Source organism: Dicentrarchus labrax, unplaced genomic scaffold (assembly GCF_905237075.1).
Source record: "Dicentrarchus labrax unplaced genomic scaffold, dlabrax2021, whole genome shotgun sequence".
Taxonomy (NCBI): domain Eukaryota; kingdom Metazoa; phylum Chordata; class Actinopteri; family Moronidae; genus Dicentrarchus; species Dicentrarchus labrax.
In genome coordinates this window covers 2,980,366-3,004,770 of record NW_026136721.1, presented here as the reverse complement: position 1 = coordinate 3,004,770, position 24,405 = coordinate 2,980,366, and the positions used below count along the sequence as shown (strand labels likewise).

The following is a 24,405-nucleotide window of genomic DNA, read 5'->3' as shown; positions in this document are numbered from 1 at the left end:
TTCCTGCTGTTATGATGGTAGCTGAAGTTAGACTTAGAAACTCTTCGCCGTTCTTCCTGTCTTGAATAAAGCAGTGGGAAGAAAGCGACTCTAGAGGTTTCAGCATAAGTACGATGATTGTGATAAATAAACCTTATACTCAAAGATAGGCTGTACTATTTCCACACATCCGGTGGCAAGCCGATCCTTCAGCCATGGTGACTGAGAATGACTGGAATGATCAAAATAAATCAGGAAGGTAATATAGGACTGTATGTTGGCTTCACGATGATCACATTAACAGATATTCAGCACGATAAATTGAGTGTATTTTATCACCATAGGCAGTAATATTATTTATCGTCCCATCCCTATAGTCACAAGCTGCCGCTCTCTCTCTAGCACATCCACACACGCACTACACACACACACGTCCTATCTGGGGTCTCACCCTTTCACACAGATGTCAATTTGGCTCTGTTACAAGAGGCAGAACCACAATGACCGACTTTGTACGACTTTGTACCTTTTATAAAAGTGGAGACTTGAACAGGCTATGTAAAAGGGGATGTGATTTTATATGACCCTTGAAAAACCACATGTACTGTAAATGGGGCCATATTAACACTCCTCAATCATTTCACAAAGAACGCGGCAGTTGGAGTCGTTCCTTTATTATCCCTCGGAAAACTGAGTCAGTGCTTAAAAAATTCCCAACTAACAAGATACCACAAAAGCTATGGTGGTTTGGGAAGGTTTTCAGTGATTATTTACGGCCGTACATAGTTAAAGTGGCGTGTCCTGGGGGGGACAAAACAGTAAACACGCCCCTGAGAACACTGATACTGGGTCTAATAAGTTACACCTTTCTTACTTTCACACAAACACTGACTAACTCTCACACACACAAACACACTGCACCCAGGCAGCGACAACATAGTTCATATTTTATTGTTATAGTTTGTACACACACAGTACAAACAGCAACAAGTTTTCTTCCATCTACATGATCGAAAGATATGAAGAAACACATAGAGGAGGAAAAGAAAGATGATAAGAGAGAGAGAGTAAACAAAAAAGACAAAATAAACTGAAGGGGAGACCCGACAGAGTGAAGAGAGAAACCGAAGTTAGAACCAGATGTGGAGCACAACAAAGAATAAATAAGTAAACTGATGCAGCATCAGGATGCAGACAACTGCGGTCAACTAGAAAACCACAGTTAGAGAGGATGACCCTAAAAAGACCTGCCAGACACACACACACACACACACACACACGAGGGGTTAAGCAGGATTTCAAAGTAAGTGAGACAAGAGGAAGCTGATCAGACTTGATCCAGTAGATTACACACTCACACATTTACAAAAATGTCAGTTATTTTGACACTTAAAAACACACCCTCTCCATTGTAAGAGATATCCTGAGGGATTGGCACCGAGAGATGAAGAGGGAGAAGAGAGAAGAAATCCAGTCGTTGTGAGACATTTACAGACATTTGATTTCAACAAGTAAAACAACAAAGTTCCAGCAAAGAAAGCAAAGAAAAGACTTACACAGAAACCTCTCCACTGTTGATCTATCATTTTAATACAAAGTCAAATATTAATGCAAAATATTACTTTAGACGAGAATGTGTTTCTAATTTTGTGGCAAGTGTTTGGGGGAGGAACTTGAACATAGCCAGGTCCATAAAGACATGGTTTTCCCAGTTTAGTGCGGAAGAACTGGGATGAAAAGGTGCAAATCTCTGCAGCCGGGTTTCAAAACCTGGTGGAAAGCCTGAAACGTCAGTGTACATTGTGGAGGAACTTTGAGTGTTTATAACGCGCTGACATATGTGAGAAGTGGATTACGTTGCTGACATATTTTATACATATTACATATATGCATCAAACTTTTTGCACTGATTCTGGTTTGTAACTTTGGCTGCTGTCCTCCATGATTGATGGTTGCAAATCTGTAAGTTCAATGAACTAAAGTCTGTGGCAAACTGGTCCTTTAAAGAAGGATTTCTGACGGGGGTATTTCTTTAATAAGACTCTGTTATCCTTCCTGCTCTGTGTAAGATGATGTAACACAACAGAGACAGCCGGTTCATGGCAGCTTTCAACAATAAAAGACAATTAAACAACCCAATCTTCTTTGAATTCCAACTATATGCAACTCGTGTGTATGAACATCTTTGTGAGGGAAGCACAATAATACCCAGTGAATGTTTCTGTCGGACCAAAGAGTAGCAAATCAGATACACATGCTTATATTTATATGAAATAATCATTGCAAATCAATGCAAGCTCATTTTGTGTGGCCAAGCACTGCTCAACCCCACAGAGGTTCATTTTTAATTATAATGGTCCCAAAGATACCACATAAGATATATGTAAGAACCTCCATACATGGAATGGTTCAGCTATAAAAACATGTTTGTTGGGGGTCACTGGGGCGTGCAGATATAAAATATAATGTCAAACAATTTATTTATGATTTTTTTGAAAGCTACTTTACAGTACGTGTGAATATCAGGAGAAAAGTTTAAAAGTTTAAAGAACAGCAGATGCCATAAAAAAAGGAAAACAGAAGGATTTGGTGAGAGAAACTCTTCTTGTTTGATTTCTGAAGCCCACAAACATTCATTTTTCTCATTTCCCTCCTGTCTTTGTGTCAGCCACAGAGCTGCAGGCGGAGAGCTCACACAGACAAAACACAGCATGAAGGGACAAAACAACACACACACACACACACACACACACACACACACTCAGCATGAACACGCAAACACACCACGCACACATGCTAAATATTAGCCTCACACAACATCCAGAGGCAACATGGCTGCCCCTTAATTCAACGCAATCCGAGCATATTACGCCACAAACACGCTACAACTCACACTCACACACACACACACACACACACACACACACACACACACACACACACACACACTTCACAGTGTATGCGTGACATGTTCCTATTAGTGTTCACAAACACGAATACACTGGGTGAATGTGCACAACCCGCAGCCACTGAGCTGAGAAAGTTCATGACCCGATGGCACGAAGAAGGCTGTAACCACGGAAACCAGGTAAATATTGTAAAGGTCCTCTCAACCTCTCTGGCTTTCTCTCTCTCTCTCTCGCTTCACTTTCATTCTTGCTTTATGTCAAATAAAAGAAGTTCAAATATGCAGATACTCAAATTAGCACCACAGTACAGAGGGTGGCCTGTTACTGTAATGCCTTAATAACACTCAGAACTACTTTATTACATTTTCCACATCATACGTTCTCGAATTGGATATTTCTGTTCATATCTGTATTTTACATGATGATGGATCTATTAAGAAAATGAAACCCACAATCAAGCAGTCGCAAGTCCATAAATAAATCCATATATTACATTAAAATAGGGATGCACAATATGGATTTTTCTGTTTTAGCCGATATTATTATGCGATCATTCATGGCCAATACGATAAAATAACCAATAATTTAAACATTTGTATTTAAAAAAAGTTTACAACCTGTAGTTTATTCAGACCTCAGGGTAAGAAAAGGTGTAGTGAGCAAAGATGGATGATTTAATATTCCATAGCTCCGACAACACCAAATGAAATCACTATTGTTAATAGACTCTTCAGAGGTTCATACATTTTTCTAGTAGTTTTACAAACAAACTTTGTCTTTAATGGACCATAAAGCCTATCAGACAGAATAATACATAATAATATCAGTGTCCCCATTATTAGGAGACCATTTATTGGCCATCATAATTACTGTGAATCTCTAATAGGCAATCTAGTTTAGGATTTTTAATATTTAATCTTCTATGTGTGGCGGTATTTGCCGTAGTTATGTTCAATAGTCCAAATTTTCCATCGCTCAAAATAATGTGTTACACAGAGGAATATAAAGTCACTGCACAAAAGTACGCTATATTACAGGACAGCCGTTAAGCAGTGAACAGAGTTTTGAGGGAGCGGGATTTTGTTACCGGAGCTGTGGAAGATCTTCCCGATGCTGCGAGTCCAGTTTGATTCTAACGGTGGAGATTTGCATTAATGTGACCCAACCAGATACAGACACACAAACATTCAAACTCAAACTGTTCAAACCAAGTGCATCTCCTTTAGGACCTTTTTTAGAAGCCAAGAAAAAAATGAAGAGAAGAGAAATTAATAAACTCTGATTTAGGACAGATGACTGTTTTGGTTTTAAACAACATAATGGACTAAAGATGAAGACTTGTTTACTTCATGAGGACAAAAAGTCAAAGTCAAAGACAGATTTGGTGCACAAAGCAAAACAAAACACTATAATGTTTTTTAAAAGGAGAAAAGAAGACATTCCTCCTCCTTTCATTACCCCCCATCCTTCATTTTATTCTCTTGTATTTTCTCTTCATCTCTCATTTTAACTCCCTCTCTCTTTATCCCTCCATCCTTTCTATTCTTTATCCTCATCGTCACTTCACGTCTTTTCTATCTTCCTCATATATTCTCTTCTTTCATGGAGAGAGGGTGTTCTTCTCACCTCCATCTCTGCTTCCTGTTGCTCTTTCTTTTATTACACCTGTCCTTCACTCTCTTTGCTGTCCTCCCTCCTTCTCAACATCATCTCTCTTGCCCTCATCTTCTACCTTTCCTCCTCTGCCCTTGCCTCCTTTCCATCATTACTCGCTTCTTTCCTTCCCCCGCTTTATTTCTCTTCCCTTCCTCCATCCGCAGGGGAGCAGAGCCCTTAATTGAAAAACCCCCGCTGGTGGATGAGGGAAAGGTGATGGAAGGAGAGAGGAGAGTGAGGAGGAGGAAAAGAAGGACAAAAAAATCCCCAGCGGGAGAGAGAGAGAGAGAGAGAGAATGAAAATGAAACAATGGAGAGGTGTGAGAGCTGGATGTGACTGTCCGCTGTCTCTCTCTAATATTTATCTTACTGTCAATCTAAGATTAGTGATTGGCTGTTTGAACAGTCGTGCGTGTTTTTTCCCATCATGCTTTTGCCTCCACTCCCACCGTGTCGGCTTTACTTTGGACAGACATGACAGGAGAACTCGCTGTTCCTGACCTGACCTCCCACAAACGCGCACGCAGACACACAAAGAATAACAGCCGAGGAGGTTTTTGTAGGGGGAGTGATGGTGTCAGTCCTCGCCACAGATCCTGTTATCCTGCGTGAGGCTGTTACCACAAATGGCGGGGGAGCGTCCCACGGTCCCAGCTGTAAGGGAACTCCAATTCTGGGAAAAAATCCTGGTTCTGTGTGTTCTGTGATGACGGATTTGAGCCGCGTAGACAATGTAAATATAGAAATGCATGCATGTGCAAATGGACTGAACACACGCAGGCATATCTGCAGTCGGTTGGACACTTTCCATCCAAAGCCTATCGCACTAAGAGTATGTTACGTTTTAGCTTGGGAGGCACTATTAGGAATAAAGTAAACATAATAATACCACAATGTGAATAGTTAAAAACGTTCGCTGCATTAATCAACAGTTTTAACATAACACGGAGTTAAATGGTTTCATGTGTTGCCCGCGGGGACGAACCGACAGAAAAGGATCTCCAGGGAGCGTTTTAGCCTCTTTCAGCCCTGTGTTTTGGTTCCGTGGCACATTTACTGTATGTGAACTTTAATCAACCTAGTTCACAGTGGCACCAGGGAACAAACTAGCTCTGAAAAATCCTCTGTATACTGCCTGTTCAGCATCTAGTGAATGGAATCCAAGCATCCAGGAGGCTCTCAAGGCTCTCAAACTGCCGCCTCCTGGGCCATTTTCCATAATATAAAATTCTATTTTTTTAAATGTATTGAATTTGCAGCAAAATAATGGTAAAAGTCAAAGGTGCCTGCAAATTCTGTGCAAACTGCTGAGAAGCAGAGAGACAATGTCTTCATTTGTAGTTTGGCTGCAAACGACAAAGATGATATAAAACAGTTTGCATAGAAACGGTTAAGTATGATGTCAGTAATGGAAATACTTGAACGCCCTCCCATGAGAAAACAATACCAGCAGTGGCCCCAAAGCCAATCTGAGTCTGAGGCCCCTGTCCTACAGTCTATGTGAGTGAAAATTAGAACACATCCATGACATTGGATAATGTTTCATGAGTTAATAAAACCAATAGCTCCTTAATGCAGCCAATCTTGTACACTGGATAATATACAATGTTCAAAACATTTAAAGGGATGACTTTAACTGGTTAAACTGACAGCAGATTAAAGTTTATCAGCTGCAGCTCCATTAAAAGGAAATCTGAAGATAATGAATATATCTCGGTTATTATCAACAAACCAAATCAACTGGTTCCTACTGAAGATGTAAACATTATGTGAACAAACATTACTCCTACAAACAGGAGTACAAAGTATATTTTCTTTTTGCTGCAGATTCTCTAGTAGTGAGTATTTCCTGCAGCAGGGCGGTGTTATATAGGACTGAGTAAACTGTAGCATTTGTGTTCATGTTAATGAAGTCATCCAGTGCAACAGTATAGCTAACTGATGTGTTCTTAATAGTTGTTGGCTTGTCTCATGAAAAATAAGGTGTGCTGGACTATGTAGACTAAAATATGAAGACTGTCCCAAAGCTGAAGATGATCTGCATCTTCTGCTGCAGCACAGAACTCCTACATCTTACATGTACTGTAACAAAATGCAGTTCCTAATGCAGAGTACATGTACTGCTTCTGTCAAGTCAATCTCATTTATAAAGCCAATATCAAAAAAATCATGGATTTTCCTCAAGGTGGCTGGAACGACTCATTTGCATCAGAATAATATGCTATGTCTTAATTTAAGAGTTATACTCACTATGGCTAATTTTCCATTAAATGAACAAATTTAAACATTCAAATGCCTGTGAGATGTCAGATGGTGCACGCAAACACTGGGAGGAAAATGCAGGCACACAGACTGTAGATCCACATACACCCAATTATCTCACAACTCAGTGAGACAGCAGACACACAAAACTGCATAAATGCAAAATTATCACAAGCAGACTCGAAATTAATTAATGCAAGTGCACACTTAGTCTCTCACACTCTCTTTGATACTGCAGACACACCTATAAATAATTATGTCACCCAATCACACACAAAAACTCAGCACACACTGATGCTGTAAAGATGCAAATCTTGGTAATTAGCACGCAGGCACACGTACGAAAACAGACAATGATACTGTACAAATGCAAATACAAGCAATTATCTCACACAGTTACAGTCACACACACACAGACGTATCACTCCAGCGTGCTCTTCCTCTCTCACAGTAAATTAGTCGGGTAAACAGCGAGGTCACATTCCGGTTAGCCTCTCAACAGCCGCAGCCCGGCAGCTGCCATCACCACCTCTGTCGGCTTCACACCGTTAATTAGCCGCCCTCAGATGCCAATCAACTGCGCTAATGAGGACAGCTCTGCCTTTCTGCCTAATGAGAGAAACTCTCCAAGTGTCTGAGGGGAAAGTTACTGTAACCGCAGGGACACACCAGACGAAGAGACACATTAAATCATGCACACACACATTTCCATTTTCATTTTGTGCATACATCCTCCTACTTTCCTACCAAAACAGTTAAATGCACTGCCATTTATGTTTATTGATTTGTTTACCTTAATATGACACAAGCAACAAACAGACATTGTGCATTTCACCACAACTGTGTAGAAACTGAATGTTCAGAACATGTTGAGCACATGAATGGACATGAATGGAATACAGAGCAAGAATGGTGGAAAATAGACATGGAGAAAACAAGTATCCATTGTAACTGACACTAATTCAACCAACCACAAAGGCTGTTCTTTTAATGGAAGGAACATTTCACATTTCACATTTTTCAAGCCTACAGGGGACACTTTCAGGAGAAGGGAACCAAAAACAGCAAAAACATTTAGCTTTTGCTGTGTCGAGTCTCTGTGTCGAGTCTCTTACTGTACACCCATGCTCACTAGCTGGCAGTCTTGGTGTACAACATCACCTACGTGCATGTGCTTGCGTGAGACATAAACAAAATAGCAACAGACTTATAAAAGCATTGCTCCATAGCGCCACCAGTGGTCAAACACTTCACACAGCACCTTTAAGCAACCGAACGGGATCACATTCAGATGTGTGCAGATATATCTGATGCGGGTTTTGTATGGTGCACTGTTTCTCATGCTTTATGTTGCTGTTTGCTTTTACTGTACACATTTTTAGATTATTTCCTTGTTTACATCTTAAAGTTGACAGGTAGTAGCAGTAGTCTGCCAAGCTGTTTGTCTGAAGGAGTAAACCCCATCAATCCACGGTCAAAAGCACACCTGGGTGAAGCTCTGTTTCGACTGGCTAACCACACAGTTCACCTCCAGGTCAAGGTGAGTATATGTGTGTGTGAGAGACATCAAGCTACACTCCCATAATTCTTGGGTTCCCCTGGGCTAAAGGGAGGTGCTGGGAGGGGGCACTCTGGTACATACACACCCACACACATTCAAGCAGCCTCTGGGTATCATCAAAACACACAAAGGACTGTTACTGGGTGTGGAGCGAACCCTTCACACAACCGCACACAGCCAACAAAAGACTGGAGAGACAGAGAAATGACAGTCTAGTTAATCAAGAAAAGGAAGGGGATGAAGCAACAAGACAAATGCATATGGGAGGAAGACAAGCGGACAGGAAATCAAGCAAAGACTGAGGAGAAAGCTGTGTTCATGATGATTAATCAGAGAGAAAATATCCACTGGAAGCGTCCTAACATTGAACAGGTGTTGATATGACAGCCTGCACCAAGAGTGAAGCCCTAAGAATGTATGAAGAAATCAGGGACTCAACTCTAGTTGCACCATTTTGTGAAATCCAGACCTAGACGTCTTTCTGGTATCACTTCTAAACAGTTCCCACAGGTGAAGCTTTATAGTGCTCTATATTGAAAATAGGATCTTACTATGCATGCTGGGTTGAGCTTCATGAAACCTCCATCAGAAGCTTATAGAGGAAGAAAAACTGCAGCATTCAAACAGACTCCCAGAAGGCTGAGGCGAACTGGGTGATGATGAAGTGTTGAATGTCCCAGTTAAGAGTCAATTTGTTTTAATCAGAGGTTTTGCCAACTGGTTCAGAGTTGGATCAGGTAACAGATGAGCTACTAATGGGCTATAAATAAACAGGAGTAGTTTCCTCAGGGGCCCATTCAGACTGGGGTTGTTCGGGTCTGTGTTTAGATTTTTTGGTTTTTATGGGGGTTCATGTAACGGATGTCACATAAATATCGAAAACGATATGAATGATTTGCATTCCTGAAGTCCTTAAAGGACCAGTGGGTAGGATTTAGTGGCATATAGCAGTGAAACATTTGAATACAGCTCGGCCTTCCAAGTGCTCTGGCTCCTGTAGAAACATGGCGGTTTAAGTTGGTGGCCTCCTCCTCCTCCTCCTCAGAAGAAGACCTCCTCCCTCTGCAGGAACACACAGACTGAGCCTCTCTGAGCCCCTAGCTTTACCTAAAGTTACAACACATATAGCAGTGAATGTGTTTCTAGTGACTGTCAAAGCTCCAGCAGACACTGTGTGTGTGTGTGTGTGTGTGTGTGTGTGTGTGTGTGTGTGTGTGTGGAAACAGAAAGTCTGACAGCAGCTCATGCTCATGGCTGGTTAGCTCAGTTAGCGCTGACTAGCAGCTGCTGTATTCCTGCTACACTGAGCAGTGACAGTCTGTCAACCAAGGCCACGCCCCCCAAAGGACTCTCTGCTGCATTTTTAAAGGATTTGGAGGGAGTGAGGGAGGGAGGGAGCAGAAGTTTAGTTACACTTTAAGCTCATCTGCTCTCTTAACAACCACAACGCTCCAATATCAAAGAGGAACAAAAGACAGAATCTGATGGGAGGAGAAGAGGTGCGGAGAGGAATGTATGTGTATGTGTGATTGAAGTAAGGAATGCAATTTGGCCAAAAAAGAGAAAAATGTACACAAACAAAAGGCAGCCCAATGTGTGTGTGTGTGTGTGTGTGTGTGTGTGTGTGTGTGTTGCCGAGGGACATCAGCCTTTATAGAGTCCATCAACACAGCAGGAGGAAAAGAAATCACTCCTGCTGGAGGAAGTGCTAATGGCTCTGCACTATGTGTGTCGCTTTATGTGTGTGTGTGTGTGTGTGTGTGTGTGTGTGTGTGTGTGCGTGTGTGCTGATTGATCGAACATGCCAAGTCCATCTCGACATTCCCTGATGGGAGCCAGAGTGTGAAATTGCCAAAAAGGCAAACAGCAAATAATCAGGACAAACACACACACACAAACACACACCATTTATCACTTTCATAGTTTCTCTTTATCTCTGTCCCTTGCTTACACACACACACACACACACACACACACACACACACACACACACATCCACCTGTTCATCCACACCTTCCTTCTGTAATTAGTTGTATTTTTCATGGCTCTCATCCATTTTACTCCCTCTGTGCTCAGAGGAAAAGTAAGAGTGTGTCTTTGTATCTGCACATTTTCTGTGTCAACCGCAAAATCCATCACACACACACACACACACACACAAAAACACATCACTGTCATAAATGGATCAATCATTGAGAAAAGTTAATTGAAACGCTCTGCCGTGTTTGCTTTTCTTTCTCTCTCCCCAGCAGTGTTTGTATGTGTGTATCCAGGCGTCTCCAGGCACTAGTAGCTACCTTCCCCATCCGACACTACAAACACACATTTATAACAAAGGCTTCAGAGCAGTGTGTGTGTGTGTGTGTGTGTGTGTGTGTGTGTGTGACACATTTAGCTGCATAGTAACCAACTGTGTCCAAGCTTCCAGTTATTAAACAAGAAAAAGGGGGAAAAAACCCTCTTTGTGTGTGTGTTCGGTTGTCAAATTAAAGCTCGACTGTGCCCACTGCTCCTGTGGGACTCTGTAAGTGATTTGTGGTGCTTCTGCTGTCCGAAGGGAGACTATTTGCAGCGTTTTCTAGGTGAGAAAAATGGGTCAATTTTTGATCCGAAAACTACGAGGCACGCAGCCTGAAGCACCAGAAAATGTCTCTGTTACTCTTCTGTGTTTAAACCAAATAAATATTAGCAAAATATCTAAATATTAGCTCATATACTGTACATATACTGTATTATGGTGTAATGTCGGGGTATGTACAGACGGTACATACCCCGGTGTGTGTTTGGGATGTAGGAAGCTGAAAATACTAATTTTCTTGGGTTTCAGATTGTAGGACACATCTAATCTCAACCAATCTAGATTTTCCAAAAAAGATAATTAATTTGGTCAGAGGTGCAAATAAAACTCAGAAGCAGCAGAAAAATACATACTTTTAGTAACTAACCATTCTCCCTAAATAAAAAATACCCTCCTCCAACCCACTCACGCAACAAACATACCCAGAAGATTCATCACAAAGGCAGAACAATCACAGTTTAGGCTTTGTGGGGCATAACATAGACCTCCTAAATCCAATATCCCAAATTGTAGGCTGCAGTGTGCAAACAAAAAGCACAGAAACAGATGAAAAAGCCAAGAAATTGTGTATGGAGAGACAAGTGAGTAACAAGGACTGTAAACTCTACATGAACTTCAGCTAAGCTGCGGTTCTACACTGAAATATGGATAATAACACGGTCCTCTCTCAGTCATGGCACGCTGCACTATTTTTCCATTTTATTGTAATGTCTTCAAATTATTATTGTTTGAAAAGTCAAACACAATTGAGTGTTTTAATGATGAGAAGCAGCAACTTGATCAGAAGACACATGATCAGAATTCCTGAACACCACACAACAACAACTGGCCCCGACTGTGGACCCGTGACCTGCTCCATTTGAAAAGTGTCCTGAGATAACTTCTGTTATGAATTGGCGCTATACAAATAAAACTGAACTGAACTGAAATATAACTATAGTTTGTCCAACAATCATCGTGTGTACGTGCACCTTAAAAAATACTGTAGGAGGTACGACAGAGGGAGCAGGGTAAGGAGTTCAGAGGGTTCAGATGTAAGCTTCAGGATGGAGGAGTTAAGGGATAGAAAGTGTGCAGAGCTTTTTGGAGACTCACAGTCGAGACAGGCCTTCATTCTTCTGAAACAGCAGCTCCGGAAGTTGGCTGAGACGGTTCTTGTTGAGGCGACTGGATGGAGCAAAACAAAAAAACACATTCGATTAATCAACTTGTAAATGTTACAGTCGATTTAGAGGAAATGTGTCCGTGTGTGCTCTCACAGTCTCTCCAGCTCCTTCAGTTCATCAAAAGCTCCTCTCTCAACGTTACTGATCTGGTTCTCCATCAGATGACTGCAATGAAAAGAAAACAATATATAAATAACATTAAAGAGAAACGCCAGAACATTTTTTCAGCTAAAAACCAATGTATCTCAGTATTTAGTAGTGTTGATCAATTCAGCTCCAAATCTTGACATTCTAGTGCAACGTAGAAACTTGGATATCGCAGTTGAATTTCACTACTGGCTGGTCTCGACTCTGCAGTCTGTGGCCTGCTTACGTAGGCCGATGCTCCCCCACAGACCCCGGAGAGTTAGCCTCTCTGAGCTGCTAGTTTAGCTAACGTTGTAACACAGGTACTGCACAGAAACTTTTACAAACAGCCGTGAATGTGCTTCTAGTGACCTCAAGCAGATTCTCTGTTTCCAGCATGCACACAGAGAGTCTGACAGCAGCTGACTGGTTAGCTACACTGAGCGGTGGTCAGTCTGTCACTCTGGTCGGTGTTACCATCTGCACGTACTCCGTAGCCACAAGGCCAGGCCTCTATATGATTCTGCTGTGCCATCCTATGCTGTCTTTTTTAGATCAGGAATTGAGTTAAAAGAAATGAATGCAATAAATGCAATTTGAAATATATCACTATTGAATCCAGAGACTTATTTGTTTTATGGACTTCAAAAGTGCAAACAGCAAGCAGCAAATACACAGTTGCAACAAAATGTCCTGATAGCTTGATTCCTGAAAAAAAAAAGTCCCCCTGCACTCAAAAATCTGTTTTTCTTGTTGTTCCTACAGTGTGATGTTTGAATAATGTCTGTGCAGAGTTCAACACTAGAAGGATGTTTTCACATTCATCTGCTGAAAGTGTCTCTGAGCTCGTTGAGAATCGGATATTAAAGTGGTGGGGCCTACGAGCATGATTTCTGACACCACAAATAGTTCATCCTGGTCCAGTATGTAACTTCTACAAGTGTGATGTAGAAACCTGAAGCCACCAGTGTACAGACACTGAGAATGGACTCTACAGTGAAGTAGTACAGTTAAGTCCTGTCCAGCAGGAAAACTTGCATTTACATAATCACATATTCTGTAATGTTTTAATGAGGTGGACGGAGTAGATGACTTTTTAAGGATTTTAATGTGGAGATTATGCTGACATATCAGACACACATTGTTCCAAACAGAATATATGTATATATGTCTGAATACATCCCTGGTAGGGATCTTTAAAAAAAATATGTTACCATTAAACCACATGAGAAACATTATTCAAGCATGTCCTTATTATCCTTAGTAAATAGATTATGGCAAGAGGGAGGCATCAATTTGCCATTTAGTAAATTAAGAAAATACAAGTGAAAGCACTTGATACACAAAACAAATACACTGAGGCTCTGCACAAACCAAAAGAAAAGAGAAACTGTAAGAGTTTTCACCTCCTCTGTCATTAATCAAATTGAAAAAACAAACCATCAACACACATGATTTGTCCCACAGTTGCTGCTGGGATCTGTTCATTTGATAAATGCACTCCACAGACTTCCACATCGTAAACCACTGGTGTAACACTCAATCCCCTCCTGACAGCAACGAGCCCCGGGCTCCCAGCAGGCTGCTAATCTGTTTTGAGCAGGCCTCCAGAGATGTCATTAGTTCCTGGCATGTCATCCTTTTCACACCTCATGTCCATCACTGACACTCAGCGCAGTCCCAGTCCTCAGGTTAACACAAGAAAACCACCATCAGTGCAGCCTCTCCCAGGGGGCACTGTGTTTCCAGGTTAAAGGGTCACAGATAAACCCCTCCCTGTTGTAAATTTGACTGACACTGACACCGAACAAGCACCTCTGGGTGGCTCATGTGTCACTGCCGAGCTAAAGCATCATTCTGTTCCCTCTGGCGTTTGATGGCACCACAACTACGATTCCCACATTCCTACCAGACCCAAAACTAGCAAAGAGATGTGGGAAAGAGACTCTGCAGAATACGTACAAGCTGTCGTCTTTACAGAAATGTTTCTGAGTATAATCAACAGCAAAAAACTGGTCATTACTGAATTGAAAAACAAAGTGGCTCTGAATAACAGTGATATCTACAGTGAGAATGTGCAAACATTACAGGTGGCTGTGACTTACAGGACTCTGAGGTGTTTGAGTCCAGAGAAGTCTGTCTTGCTGATGACTGTCAGGTTGTTTCCGTTCAGATCACTGAAAAACAAACAGGACAACAGCAGTTTAGAGAACAGAGGAAGCAAACTGAGGAAAGACGTCAAGATCAGCACATTCCAATAATCAATGAGGTGATGTACAAGACAACAGGGAACAAAGAAATGTTAAGACTCACCACTTCAGATATGTTCATATGTTATGTGATTTAAAATGATTTTATTGAGAATAGAAGATACTGTTTTTAAAATTTGCTACCACAAACTGTAGAGATTGTCCTACATTGGTTACACTGCAGCAGTACTGTGTATGACATCTACATAAATAACACAAAACCTCGGTGTGCGGCTGTCCTTTAGGGTAACACACAATGGCAGCACCCTGAAGTCAAATCATCAGAATACACCTCTTAAAAAAGCAGCAAGAAAAATCACATTTGCTTCCTTGATTTGGACATCCCAGCTGCCGTACCGCCGTACGTACGACCCACTGTTCTCTCACTGTTTACAATATGTTACTGGCCAACTATGAAGTGGTAGCATGTGTGGATGGTTGTATTCACGTTATCAGACATCATCATCAAACTCCCATTTACTCCAAAGATTTGATGATGAGGTATCTTTATGATTTATCAGCCGCTGCGGCCAAAAAGTGCACGTCTGTCCTGATTAGTGTTACTAAGCCAGAAGATTGAGCTCCACTGGAACTCACTTTCTGCTAGTTTCTTACAGAGCCAGAGCGCTCTTGAAAGTCGGGTTCTTACGCTTTTCCTCGAGGACACTTCCTATGATTTACACAGTAAAAATATCTCTACTGTACAGCACGTTGTTTGTTCTCTTTGAAGTCCCGCAGTTCGCAGTAAAGAAAGTATTTTCAGTGGGGTTCACTTTGAGGACAATCTGCATTTTTTTTTCTGGAAATCCGCTAACGTCAGCTTGAAGTAGCAAGAAAACCGAGGAAACTGTTTCTGCCAGACGTTTGTTCAGACGTACAGTATGAGATTCCTTCCAAGATGAAACAGCTACTGTTTGACAAGAGTATCAGGTTCCTCCTCGACTGACATCCTCCTCTGCTGTACTCATTCCAGCTCACTCGAGGTGGAAGCTTCAAAGAAATGACTGAGTTTCCAGCCATTTTGTATACACACACACAGTTTAGGTATAAACTGTTGTCAGTGTGTTATGTGATATTGTACTTAGGCTGGCACTCTATCCAACACTGTGGTAGGGGCTGCTCCTGGCGGGAGGGGTTTAACCCTATGACCTCATTGTCTACTTTGATGGACAGCTGCGAAGAAAGAGAAGGGGTGATGTCACTCTTCCCACGAGGCTTTGTGGAAGGAGAGGTAAACTGAACCCTGCGCTCGTACCTGTATGTGTGTATATGTGTGTGTTTGTGTGTGTGTGTGTGGAGTGTCATGTTGCTGTACTACTGTAAAGGGTGGAGTAGAGTGTGACCTTGTCCCGTATAAAAGAGGGAGAGTGGATGTTGTGGTTTGGGTGTGTGAACCGGATCTGCACTTCACTAATGGGAATGCAAAGACAACAACCTGGCAAAGAAGAAAAAGAGACAAATATACAATATCCATAATAGAAAATGAACTCTGCATTGCATTAAAAAAGTCATTTTGCTCTCAGATTCAGAATAATTTTCCATATCTTCCCAGTGTAGTTTCTCTACAAAAAAAGAATTTTAGTTCTCCTGACTGTAAGAGTTTGACTATGTTATACGGTTCATTGATCTGATTGGTTGTAGTTTGCCCGTGATAGACGGTGATAGATGAATGGTTCATCCAATCAGCTGCCAAGTATTGTATGAAAGTGTCTGCCCTTTTCCAGTTTCCAATGATGACTGTCCAGATGGTTCTGTGCTTCAGATCATCTGGCACAGTCAGGTCACCTAAACTGGGGTATAAACGGAACTGTGACTTCTGTGTCGCGCACTAACTAGAATATTAAAGACGAAATCCCAATGAAAATGACGGTTTTTAAACATGCCATCCGCACCATCTCACTGAGGACCCTTCTCTCACTGTAGAGTTCCAAATGTTTCCTTTCTTCTCTACAGTGAAATTGGTGCCGTCACAATTTCGGCCTCCTCTGTGATGGATTGTCAGTGGATGCATGTTATTGAGGTCAGTGTTGACATGAACCTTGTAGAAAGTCATAGCAGTCGGTTTTGCTTTGGTTCTCGTAGCTGCTCAAAGAAATAAGGAAACAAAACTCTCCATGGAGTAATTGCCTTGTTCTGTGCAATGTCACACAAGCTGGTTAGGCAGACTGCTGCACTAGAGTTAAAACGACGGAGGAGGAGGTAGTCTGAGAGACTGCGGGGAAAAGCAGAAGCAGGGGATTGGCTGGGACGGAGGGAGGGAAGGATTGATGGAGACGGGTCACGGCGGGGGGTCCAGAATCACTTGCTGGATGTGTGTGAAATTACCCCGACAGTTAGACCGCACAAGCAAAACAAGCACCAGGGGGGAGAGAGATGTACAGCGAATGATGACCATATTGTCACACACTTTCAGAGTGTGTATGAGTGCTCAGGAACACACAGAGTCTGAAAACATCAGCCGAATGGTGATCAGATTTATCTTTGTTGAAAGAGACACGAGGGAGGAGAGGAACACGAGTACAGCCCTGATGAAGCGTGGTTAATTGAGTTTTGTGCAGCATGGCGGGGTCAGGGGTCAGCTGAGCGACAGACTCCCCTCGAGTGGCGACTCCGCCAAACAATAGCTCATTAAAGCAGAACGCGTCTCACACACACACACACACACACACACACAATCACAGCCTCAGTGGGCAGTGAGGCAGTTGATCCGCTCAGCTCTGCTCTCCACTGTTAGAACTGACATGGAGGGAGAGCAGGAGGGGGGGGGCGACTGAGGAAGCTGATGAGATACGTGGTGTGGGCAGAGAGAAGGAACACTGATAAAAGACATACAGTGAGAAGAAGCACTGAACCTTATGTACAGCTGGGTATCAAACCTCAATACTTTTGGTTCGATGGCAACGAATGCTCGATCAAATTCTTGTTTACTTGTAAAACATTTTCTGATCTAAAAACCGTGACAGGATTAAACATTAATGTTTTGATATATTTTACATACTGATGATGAGCAAAGCAGGGTTTTGTAGAGAAATCATCATTGTAGTCCTCAAACTAAAAGTATTATAATAATAGTAAGATAATAATCTTGGCACTAGTATTTGAAACATTTCCAACAATAGCATTCACAACCCTGGAGAGAGGTGGACAGTACACCTAAATCATCCCATCTATATGAATATCCCTGTATTCTGCTGGGGTATGATGGGTTCCACATTTATAAAAACAATCCCATCAATTAAGAGGTCAGTCAAATCAAGCAACATCCAAGGTGTCTGTGGCTTAGAGGTTAAGCGAGTCATCTGTTAATCGACCCCCGGCTCCCTGCAGTGCGCATGTCTAAGTGTCCTTGGCCAAGATACTGAACCCCAAATAGCTCCCGAAGGCTGTGGCATCGGTGTGTGTGAATGGGTGAATGCTGACATGTAGTGTAAAGCACTTTGAGTGGTCGTAGAACAACAAAGGTGTTATATAAGTGCAGTCCATTTACTATTTGTACAGCCAGTGAAGATCCAATAGGAAACATGTCTTAAAACTGGTCAAATATGGGGCGCCCTGGTAGCTCACCTGGTAGAGCTGCCGCCCATTGTACAAAGGCTGAGCCCTTGGTACATGGGGCGGCCATGAGCCATAAAATCAATAAAAAAAAAAACCCCAATAAACATATATAAAGAAAAAATATAAAGACATCCAATATCAGCACAAAACATTGGCCATCATCAAAAGCTACCATCCATATCTTCTTTTTAAAAACCCTTAAAAAACGTACATGAACACACAGAGTTCAGTAAGAGAGATCCGAGCACGCATGCGGTCAATCGATGCAAACGGCTCATTTTAATCTGCTAATCAATGGAACGTCTGTGCAGGATGCTTGGACCACTGGAGTATCAAGATACATACGAGCATAAACAAAATCCTCCTTCCCACACCACCACACACTTTGAAGAGCGAGAGACAAACAGAGCGATAATACAGTCTCAACTTGTCTGAATAAACAAAGAAACCCAACGCCTTTCTGCTCCATCGCCTATTTACTCTACAGCAATGCAATTCAACACAAATCGTACTATGGTGGAAAGTACGATAAATTTCCCTGCAAAATTAGTTTTGTTAGATCCACCCTGTCTGGTTACAGTGGATGGACCTCAACAAAAGAAGCAGCTTGAACAGAGTGTAGAGATAGAAAACAAATCAAATTCAAGTGCGTGTGAGTTTAGCTCCAATTTATGGAGCCAGGATATATTCACTTAGAATTTGGAAAGAGCCAAATAAATCTATATGAGGGCTGTACACAAAACCAATTCAATTAAATTCAGTTTTATCTGTATAGCACCAATTCATAACAAAAGTTATCTCAGGACACTTTTTAAATACAGCAGGTCTAGACCGTACTCATTATAAAATGATTTACAGAGACCCAACAGTTCCCACCATGAGCAAGCACTTGGTGAGGGCGGCAAGGAAAAACTTTCAGTTTTAAGAGGCAGAAACCTCGGACCAACCACCAAAACCAACAACCCACTTGATATTTGACAGTTAAACTTTTCAACAGACATGAATGAGCACATTGGACCCATCTTTGGAGAGGTTTCTCTGTTGGGGTGGTTTTGGAGGGTTCTGCAGTCCGGTGCAGCCAGGTTGTGCACTAGATGTAATTCTGTGTGTCACATGTTATTTGGATGTTGACTGAATAGAATTGTTTTCTGTTGAGGAAGAAGAACGGATTTGGAGATGGTACGCTGATGCACATCTGGCTCCAGAACGGCACACAGATTTTAAAGAATCAGCCTCTGTAACCTGATCGTCGAAGTGTAGACATTTAAAATCAGCACAAAACACAAGTTGGCTTTTGTGCGTATTGGCTTATGAATTTAAGATCAAATCCGTGCGTACGAACAATTAATACACAAGGCTCATTGTCCGTAGATAGTAATGTGTCATCCGCAGGTCCAAACTGCAGCTTTTCTTACTTTGGGGGTGTACTGAGTGAGTTTGTGAGTTACAGCCCAGGTCCATGTAACGGGTCACATCTAAAAACCCTGTTTCTGTAGTTGGTTTGGATTACATTCAGTCCGGACAAACCTCACTGCAGTTGTGGCCGAAGCAAACTGATCCATGATCCCAAACACACTGTCAGGATTTTGTATCAATATCTAGTGAAAAGCAGTATTAAAATGGCAGTATTCCCACCAGGTCAAACAAACCAAAGTAAAGGACTACGGTAACAGCTCCAAACACTTCCCATGAACCTCTTTTTAATACAGATTCAGAGCAATTTTGTGCAACCCTGGGTCGGTTTCTGTCTTTGTTTGGTCATATGAGAACAGAGCAATCAGTACAAGATGTTGCTGAGCAGAAGGTTTCTCTGGACTTTTCCAACCAGCCCTGGAGTGCTTTATTTGGACCAATGTCTGACCATGACCAATATCCCACCCAGATACTTGGTAAATGAACCAAAGAGTGGCAGCAAATATTCTGCTGATCAGAACAAACTCATTTCCTGAACAGGAAAGAAAGATACTATTTCCAAGCAGCTTTTAATGATAAATTAAAACTAAAATATACTGTGTGAAATATCAACACAAGACTGCACTGCAGATCCTTCCTCCTCCTCCCCTTCATAACACCTCTTTCATATTATCATCCTTCCCCTCTTTCTCCCCCTTCTTGTTCACCTCCCCACTTCCTCCTCTTCCCCTGACAGCCTTTAACAACTCTTCCTCCCAGTTCCTCCTCCTTCTGCTCGTTCTCCTCAACCCGTCTTTCTCCCGAGATGCGGCGCAGTGGATGTGACTAATATTAGCGAACACACACACACACATTCAGGTCTAATGACACTTCATTAACGGCATCTTTCCCGCTGAGGGGCTGCAGGGGAAATGATAAGACAATTATAAGAGATGGACAGAGAGAGACAGAGGGAGAAGCTGAGGTGGCAGTGGTAATAAAGCTAAGAAACAAGGTGTTTGTGTGTATCAGTGGGTATGGGAGAGAGACAGAGAGGGAAGGACTGGTGCTACTGAAAGAATCTAGCCACTGTTCAACTTACAGATATTAAAAATGATTATACTTATTAATACCCTTACCCACTTACACTTAGTGGTATCTAGGACACTCAAAGTTTCGGTTACTGATCCCGAAACATGGAGGTGAATGTAATTTAGTTTGTGTTGCTCAAAGCACTGAAAATCTACATTTAAAATTGAACAACAGCAAGTCTTTCCAGGAGCAATGCCCCCATGTTCTTCAGGACAATCCACAGACCTCGCTGTGGCCAGTTTCCAAGTCTCCAATGAAAAATGTTCACAGTGTGGTCTGTCAACTGTACGAGGCTGTCATCACCGGAGAGGCCAAGATTCCTCAGCGCTTACAGTTCTCGACAGTAATTGAATTAAATAACTGAGTTAAATGAAGAGCTCAGTTATACTTCTGCACTTCAGTTTGTCACAGCTGAAGATGCTGCAGTGCATAATAACTGCAGCAGTTTGGTTTGTTCTTCTCACTGTGTGGTTGAACTCAGAAGAACATATATAGAAGAAGATAAAAGTTGAGCTTAGAAAAACTGTTAATTTGTATTAATCACACTGGAAGGAACTACAAAAAGTTAAGTCAATTAAGTCAAAACAATAAAAGACAAAAACAAGTATTATATGCAGTGTGTGTGTGTGTGTAGTGTCCAAATGTGCATTTGGCACCTCAGTTTCCCGCTTTTCTCCCGCTAATCCTACTCACACTCAATTAGTTGCCTCACTAGCAGCTACACATATTGGCACACACACACACACACACTAAAGTCTCCCTCTCTCTATCAGATACACAAAGATGAAACAGAGTCTGACACAGACCCTGACCTGCACTTTCTCACACTCTCTGTCCTTTGGATTTGTTTAAAGATTCCCTCTTCCTGGTTTTGCGTTGGGTTCGTTCCTTCAGTGTCAAACTCTGTCCATTTGAGATACCTGCAGCAAAGTTTTGTTTGGCTGATTTTTTACTTATACTTATTATGCACACTATGCATTATCAACAGCTCTCCATTTTTGGGATATTTATACCAAGCTGCCCTTGTTGAAAGAGCGTCTACAGCACTCTAAACTTGGGTTACTGGAGCAGGAAATATTACGACGTTTTTGATGAGTGGGAACATCTGAGTGAAAAACCAGCTTAAACTGATCTTCTTTTCTCAAAAGATCTCCACTAAAAGTAAAAAAGGTAACACTTAAATTCTAAATCCATCCTTTTCTAACACTAAAGCGTATTCACAGACATTCTCTCTCTCTGTCTTTCTCACATACTTTCCTCTTTTCTCAGCTCAAATAACTATGCTCATCAGGGCCCAGAGGGGCATCCATTTTTCAGCGTTGCCATGACAATCCAACGAGGAGGGGGTGTTTAGTTTGGCTGGAGCAGTCACCTTGATAAATGACCCTCTTATTGCCGCCTGTCTCCCAGGGAATACTGTACACACACACACACACACACACACACACACACACACACACACACACACACACACACACACCATGAACTCTCTCTCCTCCAGTGGCTCGCTGTCCAGCTGACACACACACACTCAGATCACTTTACATGCTAATTGGGCGACAAGCCCTTTGACAAATAGCTGTTTAATGAGTTACTCCTCTCCACTGCAGGGCATGGCCTGTCTGAGTCTGCAGGATGGTCGACCGCTAGAGCTCTGGGAAGAGGAAAGGTTTCAGGAGGACACACCGGCTGTGTTTACATGCACGGAGCAAATGGTCATTCTCTTGTGAAGGTGTTGTTTTTTTAAGGGGCAGTTCACACAAATCACAAAAATACATATGGAGGTTTTGAGATGACTGAAATTCCTGAGGTCATCCCAATACAATGGGGTTAAATAGAACTGTGGTTGTCAAAGCACTGAAAGAACAGCAAACCGTCTTTCCAGAGGCAATGTCTCTGTTACTCTGGAGAGTTCACAGATCTCACTCTGAGTTTTTTTCTATTTTCTGCCAAAGAAATTGTCTGTTGGAAAACTACCATAGATTATTCAGATGACGAGACATTGATTCTGGACAGACACGCTGCTGTTCAGTTTTTTAAAAGTGATTTTTCAATTTTCATGACCATGACTAAAACCAAACATGCCTGAATATATTTCCCCATTTCCACTGCATGGTACAGCTCAGCTAGACTTGGAACTGTTCTTTTTTGGTTTTCCATTGGAAAAAAACAGCAGCTAATACTTTATTTGGTATCACCTCGCTAGTACTAAACGGTGGAGTTGAAACACAGCAGACCAGCAACTGGTTTGAGAGAATCGTCGACACCGGACATCCTGCATCTTTCTGTTTGTGACGTGTTGAAGATGACGTCGCGGCTGTTTCACTCGGCGATCAGTTAACAATCACTTTCAGCAAACTGTGATTTGTATATCAATAAAAATGTACACTGAATTCTTAAAGAAACCGCCATCCATCCAGATCAATATCAATTTCATTTCTGTTTGTCAAGTACAGATATCAGATACCATCCAAAACGGTCACATTTGTTTGTACAATGTGCAGAAATGGAAAACCCAGAAATTGTTGTTTTTACTAATTTGGGAACAAATGTAACTTTTAAAGAATGCACTCAGGTATTTATTAGTTTATTTCGTTATTTTTTGTGTTTTGTACCAATATAGCCAAAAACACGTGTGATCCAATAATAACGCCGGGTCGATACAACATGTACAGTATGTCCTTCACTTTGGTCAACTGTTAATCTGATCAAGGCGACCAGCATTACTGCCATGATTTCCTCAGAGACATGTAAGACCATACGATGAACCAAAGCCCGATCCTTCCTTGTGGTTTTTAACGACCTGTGTGATGCTCAAAGGTGAACCAGCAGGAGGGGACAGTGACAGACTTCCAGGATCATGAATGTCACCAACAGTGTCGTCTGAACAGTTACCGTTGTCAAACTGGAAGCGAGAAGGCGATACAATTCCAGCATTCAAGTCTTTCCATTTGGGCCTCGACTGATCGCAGAATCAGTTGTCTTTGTGATAAAATGACAAATTGCTGTCGACGCTAATTTTTGTCTGTTGCTGGTCTGAACTCATTCTGTTGGATCGGGCCAGTAAAGTGTCAAATGTTATGAATTAGTTTTAACTTTCATAACGCAAATTACACCTTTTGACTGAAACTGTGCCCTCATTTATGCCAATAAGACAAAAGTCTGCAGGTGACACAATAGATGCTCAAACAAGTGTTTTTCAGTTTCTCCTCTGACAGTTACTGTTACTCAGTACAGCAAGAAGAAAACCTTTAGCAGAGGAACCATCTCAGCAATGGAAAATGACAAACAGGCAAGTGGGTCTGCAGGCTCAGAGCTTTTTCCAGGCCATTTCTCTTTGACCAGGGGGCCCAAGCCCTCATCCCCGATCATAAAGCTATCAGCTTCAGAGGGGAAAACATCCTCCACGCTACAGTAAACCAGAGAGGAGGAAGGATAATGTATCTCTGCTGGCACCCCTGACAATCATCAATTATTCACACACAGGCACTCTAGAACCTGAAATAAACACACACACACTTACCATGTACAAACACATACATGTTCACTCTGTACTGAGAGCCCCATACAGTACATACAGTATATACAGTATATATAGAGAGGGACAGAAACAGAAACAGTGTTTACCTTCTTTATATATGCACAGTCTACACTGTAATGTTCTTCAGGTATTTTTTTTAGGTTAGAAGATCAGAGTTTCTAAAGGTGAACCTGTCACGTACCTTGCATTTATGGGTGCATCTTCATTATTTTGTGAATAACTTGCAAAAACGGTACATAGCTGACCTGATGTCACCACCTTATTAGGGATGTCACTTCTGATTAATTTGGCTTTTGAATGAGCGGTTCATTTTAAAGAAAATACACAAAATGACCTGTG

General features: G+C 41.8%; 1 protein-coding gene across 1 annotated transcript in view; it reads right to left on the bottom strand.

Annotated features, from left to right (window-relative positions):
* The window catches only part of LOC127354814 (slit homolog 1 protein-like), a 64,625-nt gene that overhangs the window by 37,299 nt on the left and 2,921 nt on the right, over positions 1 to 24,405 (bottom strand). The window contains exons 2-4 of the mRNA XM_051385050.1: positions 14,343 to 14,414; positions 12,205 to 12,276; positions 12,041 to 12,112 (exon numbers count right to left, since the gene is read on the bottom strand). Of these exons, the coding sequence (XP_051241010.1) occupies positions 12,041 to 12,112; positions 12,205 to 12,276; positions 14,343 to 14,414 (216 nt within the window). The remainder of the gene's footprint in view (positions 1 to 12,040; positions 12,113 to 12,204; positions 12,277 to 14,342; positions 14,415 to 24,405) is intronic.